Raw genomic sequence first — 8126 nt, 5'->3', positions numbered from 1 at the left:
TTAGTTGGATTGGCGACCGTTCTGAAAAGAAGAGGAACGAATAGAAAAAGAACGTAAATGAATAAAACTACAGAAATGAAAATGAATGGTTTGTCCCTTCTCAAATTTAATAAAAAATACTTTTGTTCTTTGTTTTTCTACCAAAAAAAGAATAGTAGAGAATGAAAAGAAAAATATATTCCTTGTGAATGATGATATTTTTTAGGAACGTTAGGGAATGCATTATTCTTCGCTGTTCCCTTGGTCACCACCGTTCATACCGTAAGATTTTTGGATGACAAAAGGGCTATTGACTTGGTGAAAATGGGCTTTAAAAAGCCCAGATGCTTCAGATAATCGGCTCGGAAGATTAACCACCGACTTTACAGAGCTTATTATCGTGACTATAAATACGCGTGTGATGCGGCCACAACCTATATATACCCTCAAGACTTTTAATCGTTTCGCTTTCCTTTTTCTTCTTCTTCTTCGTCTCCACCACAGAGCATTCTTCAGAGTCGACTGTTTCGGAATGGACGCGAGCAATACAAGCGACGCCTACATTAGAATCAGCAACGATGTTATCAGCAAGTCTCGAAACGACCTCGTCTTCAGTGGAGAACTCGATGAGTCTGTTCTTACCGAGCTTCATGCGGTTAGTTGACAAACTCTCATTGTTTGATATCCATTTAGGTCAACTGATCGATCTTGATTTGTCTTTACATATAATCCTCGGATTCGCTTAAATTGCTTCGCCGTTAAGTTTTGCTTGGCTTGTAAAATGTGTGGGTATAGACTTGGAGAAGGAAGATGATACAAGCCGGAGTCATAAGAGGAACCATAGATACATCTTCTCCTTCGTTTCCTACCACAACACCTTTGATGCAGATTCAAGATCCAAATCCTTTGCATGGATATGCTCAGAATCAGAGTGGGATTGACACTGATGCTCAGTTTCCATCCACGGTATGGTTCTCTTGTTCTTGTTTTTGAGTCACTGGATTATTGAAAACGCGTTTTCAGGAGCTTGGGTTGTCGATAAAAGATGAGAGTGAAGGATTTCACATTCCTCAGCAAGATGGTGCTAGTGATGATATAAAGCCAAGCGCTTTTGCTCCTCATGGTAAAGTTTCAGATGTATGGGTTTGTTTGTGGAGAAAGTGTTACCCTTGTTTACTTTTGTGAACTGAACGATGAACGATGATGCAGATGATGATGATGAAAGTTTGAACGAGGATGATGATTATGAGGAAGATGATATCAATGATGATGAGGACATTCCGCATTTGATCATGTGTCAGTTTGATTATGTAAGATTTATTTCTTCGTTGCTGCATATTCTTCATAACAATGATGGAGTTATAAAACCCATTTTATTCACTTCGTAGGTAAAGAAGCGTAAGAACAAGTGGGAGTGCAAACTCAAAGCTGGGGTTATGCAAATCAACGAAAAGAACATTCTTTTCTCTGAGGTCGGACGAAGTTCTTGATAATGGAGGATATTTAACATTTCACTTGACTCACATATCTTCTTTTTTTTTTTTGGCAGACCAAAGGAGATTTTACCTTCTAAGAGAAGCTTTATGTGAAGGCTATTTGTCTCTTTCTCGCTAGACTCTCTACTAAATAAATGCAAACTCTTAATGTATATAACATTGTTTTGGCTTTGTTCCAATACCTTGGTTGCAATGGAGTTAATAAATAATGGAATTTGCGAATTTGAATCCATTGGTCCTAACGCAGCACTAGTGCTCTTCTTGTTTTGAAGTATCTTCATGTAGAATCTTTCTTTCTATTATGTACCTGTTTCATATTACACGAAACAAAGAGCCTGAGAAAACAGCCAACTACAATCCAAAAATTGTCCAGGTTCTTGCAAGCAAGTGGTCGGTCACTTGTTGACGCGTCTCCTTCTTCAATTCCCCAGCGGTTACCAACACCAATCAGTTGAGACCGTTTATGGAAAAAGAGCAGTCAAGACTCAAAACCAACCGTTCATCATAAAAGGACCCGAACCTCTCCTTGTCTCTTAGTTGCAGCCGTCCAATAGTGTTGGAAATACCATTGATTGAACAGAGCAGCATTAACGGAAGTGTCCTGTATCGAGTTCAAAAAGCTCTAGCTAGTTACCTTCCAAGCTCATACCCCTTTTAACAGATAGATATAGCCAAGTTAGGTATGCATCATTCCATCAACAAGGATTGTGCTCCAAAAAAATGTTAGAAGAGGCAACCAGAGCTCATGATTCATCTTAATCCCAATCGACAAAAGCTTACCAAAGTTGGAAACTTCTGCTAGAAAGTAATCATCTTCTAACAGATATAGAACGAGGAAGAAGCTGAATATGAAAAAGTAGCAATGGTGGTTGATTGGCTTACCTACTCTGCCCCACGAGCTTTACAGAGGTTTAAGAATAGCGGAGAAGACAAAAAAGAGGGTTTATATTAAACAAAAGCCCTACTAATACTAATTTACAGTTTTGTCCTTATTAGTATGTATCTGGAAAAGAAAGATACTCTACAACCACACAATTTTATTATATTTTTGAATTAAAAATAAAAACAAAATGAAGATTCAAGGGGATGAGCGATAAGCGTACAAAGTTAGCGGGAGAATCCTCACTCTGATCATGGCTTTCGCTGTCTCGACTCAGTTACATTTCCCCCTCACACCCTTACAACGGAACCAGTTCAAGAACTCTAGTCCCCGTGCCTTCTTCTGCTCCTGTTTCAAATCCAGGCCTGACTCATCTCACCTCCGATCCAAACAACTAACTTTATTGGTACCCAAACTTGGTTCAGCCCCTAGACACAGACAAAAATTCCAGGTAAGGACCATCTTTCATGGCTTTTTTTTGCTTTTCAAAAATGTTTGATTTGGTTTTCTTGTTTTTTGGTTCATGGGTAGGTCAAAGTTGGGACTGGAGGAGAGTTTGCCGACAGTGGAGAAGTAGCTGATTCGCTTGCTTCTGATGCTCCTGAGTCATTTTCTTGGTCTTCTGTGATACTCCCGTAACTATTTATATCCTTTTAGGAAATTAACTGTTTAGTTCTTAATCCCATCAGCTTGTTACATAGGTTTGGTTTGTCTGTGTAATGATCTTAATCTGTGAGCAATGGCTTATGTATCATAAATAGCTAGACTGAGCTTTAGGCTCAACACTTGATTTTAACAGTCATTTTGCTTGAATCTTAGGTTTATATTCCCGGCTCTGGGAGGGCTATTGTTCGGGTATGATATTGGAGCAACCTCCGGTGCTACTCTCTCACTTCAGGTTTTAATTTAAATTATCTGCTTTTATTTGTTACCTGTTAGTTACAAAGCCTAACATCGTTATTATGGTGTTGAAACAGTCAGCTGCGCTCAGTGGAACTACATGGTTTAACTTGTCACCTGTTCAGCTGGGACTTGTGGTAATGCTATTATCTAGAGATGCTTCTCCCATATGGATTTTTAGCAGAAAGTTACAGTCTGTTTTTGCATCTTGTTGTGTAGGTTAGCGGATCCTTATATGGAGCCCTTCTTGGCTCAACTCTTGTCTATGGCATTGCTGATTTCCTTGGTAACTCTTTTATTTTTATTGATTTCTCCTTCTTTGTAACTGGTTCCAAGTCTCTTATTCTGTTTCTTCTTACCATTTTCTTATGAAGGAAGAAGACGGGAACTCATTATAGCTGCTGGTCTCTATCTCCTTGGGTCTCTGATCACTGGCTGCGCCCCTGATCTTAATGTTCTCTTACTTGGAAGGCTTCTCTACGGCTTGGGTATTGGTTTGGTGAGCTCTGCAACCTTGTCTTGTTTCCTTGTTGATTGCTTACAGTAAACTGGTTTCCTTTGATAGGCAATGCATGGGGCTCCACTCTATATAGCTGAGACATGCCCATCTCAAATCCGTGGAACTCTTATATCTCTCAAAGAACTCTTCATCGTATTAGGCATCCTGGTACACATCCCATCTCTTCCTTTTTCTATGTAATTTCATTTGGACTCTTTCTAATCCCACTTTCTGCGCAGCTGGGTTTTTCTGTTGGAAGCTTTGAGATTGATGTGGTCGGAGGGTGGAGATACATGTACGGATTCGGTACCCCTGTTGCTTTGCTCATGGGACTAGGCATGTGGAGCCTCCCTCCGTCTCCTCGCTGGCTGCTTCTTAGAGCTGTTCAAGGCAAAGGCGCTCTACAAGAATACAAAGACAAAGCCATGGTTGCACTCAGCAAACTACGTGGCAGACCTCCCGGTGATAAACTGTCGGAGAAGCTGGTGGAGGATGCGTTGTTATCTGTGAAAACGGCTTATGAAGATGAGGAGAAGTCTGGGGGGAACTTCTTGGAAGTGTTCCAAGGGCCTAACTTGAAAGCTCTGACTATTGGTGGTGGTTTAGTTCTTTTTCAGCAGGTGATTGATACTTCTTCGTTTGTTGGTTGGTCTTTGGATGAATGTGAGATTTAACTTAATACTCTGCATCGAACTTGATAGATAACTGGACAGCCGAGTGTTCTTTACTACGCGGGTTCGATTCTTCAGACTGCTGGATTCTCTGCTGCTGCTGATGCAACTAGAGTCTCTGTTATCATTGGTGTCTTCAAGGTGCTCATTTCTTTTGTTATTTAAGTATCTGTGTATGCTATATAATTGATAACGTACGTCCTCTGCAGTTACTGATGACATGGGTGGCTGTTGCTAAAGTTGATGATCTTGGAAGACGTCCCTTACTGATTGGAGGCGTCAGTGGCATTGTATGAGTTAACTCTTTTGTTCCTTAAGTTTCATATTAATACATTGGCTTACTCTTTTTTCTTTTGTATGTTCCAAAACATTCCAGGCGATTTCTTTGTTTCTACTGTCAGCATACTACAAGTTTCTCGGTGGTTTTCCTCTTGTAGCAGTTTGTGCACTGCTTCTCTATGTTGGTTGCTACCAGGTTTGCATTCTAGCTCTTGTCTAGATCGTATAGAAACAAGAAGAGAAAACTCAGCTTACGTCTCTTAATAGTCGTATCTTCCTGATTTAACTGTTTTGTTCTTGGGAACCAGATCTCATTTGGACCAATCAGTTGGCTAATGGTGTCAGAGATATTCCCACTTCGCACAAGAGGGAGGGGGATCAGTCTTGCAGTTCTTACAAACTTTGGATCCAATGCCATTGTGACCTTTGCGTTTTCACCCTTAAAGGTATAACCCTTATGCTCGCTCTGGTTAAATCTCCCTTGAAAGTTTATTAGTAACTTCTGGCTCCGGTGCCACCTTTGCAGGAATATCTTGGAGCAGAGAATCTCTTCCTTCTCTTTGGAGCCATAGCATTGGTATCACTCTTGTTTGTTGTTCTAGTAGTTCCTGAGACCAAGGGTCTTAGTCTGGAAGAGATTGAATCTAAAATCTTGAAGTGAAAATGTTGCAAAAAAAAAAAACATGTATGTTATTGTAAATTCAACAACCAATCACAATACAATCATTCACTTAGGAGACACAACATTGTAGCAGAATAAAAGTTTGCTTGCAGGCTTCAACGACCACCATATAGGACTGTAACATCTTCAAAAGAGAAGTTAGCTAATGAGGAGGTTCCAGGCTGTTGTGTTACCGTTTCATTGCTTATATTTGGCATACCAAATCCAGATGTATCATATGATATGCTCGGAACAGTGACATTTCCTTCGAGATATTGTACTATAAGTCTCATGCTTGGTCTATTCTCTGGGTTGCTCTGAGAACAGAGCATGCCTAGCTTCAAAAGCATCTTGACCTCTTCAGCTTTAAAGTTTCCTTCAAGTTTACTATCAACAGTAACCATTAAACTATCTCTGCTTCCACAAATAGCAACCCACTTAAGTAGAATCATTTGCTCAGGGGGTCTCTCAGGGTCTACTGGCCTTCTTCCGCAAACCACCTCGAGAATAAAAGCTCCAAAGGCATATACATCAGTCCAGGTAGTGGTCACACCCATTGCAGTTAGCTCTGGAGCCATGTAGCCTATGGTTCCAACCACACGTGTAGCTTCTAGATTCTCGCCGCGATCATGGAACCTTGCAAACCCAAAATCTCCCAACCGTCCATTAAGATCAGCATCTAAAAGAATGTTGCTAGCTTTGATATCTCTGTGTAGCACAACTTGTTCCCAGTCTTCATGAAGATACAAAAGCGCAGATGCTACTCCCTTGATTATGTTCAATCTCTGAGACCAAGTGAGGTTTTGGTTGTTGAACAAGTAGTTATCTAGGCTTCTGTTGGGCATGTACTCATAAACCAAAAGCAGTTCACCTTTCCTTCTGCAGTAGCCAAGGAGCTGAACCAAGTTCTTGTGCCTTAGTCTTCCCATACTAGCGATCTCCGCGACATACTGTTTCATCCCTTGCTCTGCATCATGGTAGACTCTCTTAACAGCGATTTGTGTACCGGAGGGAAGTATTCCCTTATAAACTTTTCCAAAACCTCCTGCTCCAAGTAGTTGATTCTCCTTAAAACCCTTGGTTGCTTTGTATAGGTTCCTGAAGGAGTACCTCTGGGGACTATATTCCTTTTCCCATTGTTCAAGAACCTCAGCATACTTCTTCTTCTTGTAAAGAAGATACAAAACTCCTCCTAGTACTATTAGCAAAGTTCCTGCTATAGTAGTGCCTAGAATTAAAGCAAGGCTAGAGCCTTTAGACCTTGACTTTGGTGGAGAGGTTGGTGGCAGAGTAGGTGGCGGCGGAGATGATGGTGGTGGTGGAGGTGGATTTGGGGGATCCAAAACCTTTGAAATGTCAAGGCTTTCTGCTTGTCCACCTTTCTTGAAACTCCATGCAAGGATATATTGGTCACTTTTGACTGTGCCTGTTGATCCAGAGAAGCCTACAAACATGGTTTCATTGAATATTTCTGAAACATTGATGGATTTTGACAAGAGAGGCACACTTGGTTTGATGGAACTTGACAAGAGAGGTGAAGTTGGCTTTGTTGGAACTGGAGCTAACGTCACATTTAGTAACCTTTCTAAACCATCATAATCAATCCAGACCAGAATACTCTTTCCACTAGCAAGAGGCAAGCTTATGTTCTTCCTGGATGTATCATTAAAGTAACTAGCATCCGCAGATTCCACCGAGACAATACTGTTAACATCAATCCCAACATGGTTATAGCTATCTTCAATCGCTTCAGAGCTTGGATTGGTGTCAAGCTCTACAGCCAAGATATGGTTTTCAGTTTTATTATCATTTGTCCTATTGAAAAGCCCTAAGTATGATGTTGCAGCGCCACTATACCTGAGGTCCATTGAAGGAGATACCACAAAAGCTAGCCCCTGGCCGTCGCCTTGCAAAGGAAACATCGCAAAGACAAATTCTGTTGAAAAAGAAAGTGAACTGGGAGATGACCTTGTGAAGTTCATTGGAATCTTGTGGAAAGCATGGCCGGTGCTCTTATTTGTGTTATTTGTAAGATGCAATCGGCCGTCATCGATAGTTGCCATGCCATCACGATGCAGGTCTGCTTTACTGAAGTTATAGTGCACAAACTGATTACCGTCTTGAGCTAACACCAAAGAAAACACCTGGACGCATATTAGTATCCACAAACTCAGTGACCTTATCTTAAGCACCATTGGTTTTCTCTCTCGCGTGCCTAAGCTTGTTAAACTTATTAGATTCTTCTGCACTTTCGTTACCATTAAATTTTGATTTAAACTGATCAAGGAAACCCTGAGTTGACCTTTACATGGAAGACAGTATCAAAGAGAAGCTAAGAATAGTTCTTTCCTTTTGAATTAGCAATAACATATCACTGCCCATGTCATCATTTAGATGTTCTTATTGTTGTGGGTTAGTTACTTTGCTATATATCGTTTTATTGTTCTGCATCTTTGCTTGTTGCTTTCTAGCTGATTGGTTATACAGGAAACATAAGGTTTTAGCTGTGATCTCAATATGTGTATTGACCTGAGTGAGTTTTTTACCGTCTCTGTGACTAGCGTGGTTAAATGAGGTTTTAACTTGTCAAGTTAAATCTTTCAGTTTGGACATTCTATCTGAGACTTGTATGCACTACATACGTGCACACATCTCTAATTCTCAGGATCAGGATAATTGTTTGAATAAGTTCTTACTAAATCAAGAAATGCTAGTTGCAGTTGTTTTAAGTTTTTTTTTTTTGACTTGCTCAACGATGATG

The 8126-nt window shown here is 40.4% G+C and overlaps 3 protein-coding genes across 5 annotated transcripts; 2 read left to right on the top strand and 1 right to left on the bottom strand.

The window, feature by feature from the left end:
- Window positions 1-442: 442 nt before the first annotated feature.
- Window positions 443-2381, top strand: LOC106317097 (transcription initiation factor IIA subunit 1). Of its 2 annotated transcripts, none has more exons than XM_013754954.1 (6): window positions 443-634; window positions 775-945; window positions 1003-1101; window positions 1179-1289; window positions 1368-1451; window positions 1529-2381. In XM_013754954.1, exons 1-6 carry the CDS (start codon window positions 512-514, stop codon window positions 1550-1552), a joined length of 612 nt encoding a protein of 203 aa, XP_013610408.1. In that variant the 5' UTR covers window positions 443-511; the 3' UTR covers window positions 1553-2381. The 2 variants fall into 2 exon arrangements, with proteins under 2 accessions (XP_013610408.1, XP_013610409.1); XM_013754955.1 differs by having other exon boundaries at window positions 1003-1102; window positions 1189-1289.
- A 141-nt stretch (window positions 2382-2522) lies between these two features.
- LOC106319354 (D-xylose-proton symporter-like 3, chloroplastic) lies at window positions 2523-5485 on the top strand. Its single transcript, XM_013757653.1, has 13 exons — window positions 2523-2806; window positions 2887-2990; window positions 3175-3253; window positions 3333-3392; window positions 3475-3541; window positions 3630-3754; window positions 3821-3922; window positions 3994-4374; window positions 4456-4566; window positions 4635-4715; window positions 4802-4900; window positions 5013-5150; window positions 5231-5485. The coding sequence occupies exons 1-13, from the start codon at window positions 2609-2611 to the stop codon at window positions 5363-5365; spliced, it is 1680 nt and encodes a 559-aa protein (XP_013613107.1). The 5' UTR covers window positions 2523-2608; the 3' UTR covers window positions 5366-5485.
- On the bottom strand, window positions 5468-7560 carry LOC106319353 (putative L-type lectin-domain containing receptor kinase II.2). 2 transcript variants are annotated; one of them, XM_013757652.1, is made up of 2 exons: window positions 6810-7560; window positions 5468-6731 (listed from the first exon to the last, which is right to left on the bottom strand). In XM_013757652.1, the coding sequence occupies exons 1-2, from the start codon at window positions 7558-7560 to the stop codon at window positions 5482-5484; spliced, it is 2001 nt and encodes a 666-aa protein (XP_013613106.1). In that variant the 3' UTR covers window positions 5468-5481. The 2 variants fall into 2 exon arrangements, with proteins under 2 accessions (XP_013613106.1, XP_013613105.1); XM_013757651.1 differs by having other exon boundaries at window positions 5468-7560.
- Between the last annotated feature and the right edge of the window lie 566 nt (window positions 7561-8126).

Source organism: Brassica oleracea, chromosome C9 (assembly GCF_000695525.1).
Source record: "Brassica oleracea var. oleracea cultivar TO1000 chromosome C9, BOL, whole genome shotgun sequence".
NCBI classification, from domain to species: domain Eukaryota; kingdom Viridiplantae; phylum Streptophyta; class Magnoliopsida; order Brassicales; family Brassicaceae; genus Brassica; species Brassica oleracea.
This window is presented reverse-complemented; position numbering and strand designations above follow the sequence as displayed.

Bases quoted from the DNA above. Each gene is read 5' to 3' on its own strand.
- LOC106317097 (XM_013754954.1), top strand. From the start codon at position 512: ATGGACGCGAGCAATACAAGCGACGCCTACATTAGAATCAGCAACGAT. The intron at 1,290-1,367 runs GTAAGATTTATT...TTCACTTCGTAG, and splicing joins TCATGTGTCAGTTTGATTAT to GTAAAGAAGCGTAAGAACAA. The intron at 1,452-1,528 runs GTCGGACGAAGT...TTTTTTTGGCAG, and splicing joins AGAACATTCTTTTCTCTGAG to ACCAAAGGAGATTTTACCTT.
- LOC106319354 (XM_013757653.1), top strand. From the start codon at position 2,609: ATGGCTTTCGCTGTCTCGACTCAGTTACATTTCCCCCTCACACCCTTA. The intron at 4,567-4,634 runs GTGCTCATTTCT...CGTCCTCTGCAG, and splicing joins TTATCATTGGTGTCTTCAAG to TTACTGATGACATGGGTGGC. The intron at 4,716-4,801 runs GTATGAGTTAAC...AAAACATTCCAG, and splicing joins TTGGAGGCGTCAGTGGCATT to GCGATTTCTTTGTTTCTACT.
- LOC106319353 (XM_013757651.1), bottom strand. From the start codon at position 7,560: ATGGTGCTTAAGATAAGGTCACTGAGTTTGTGGATACTAATATGCGTC.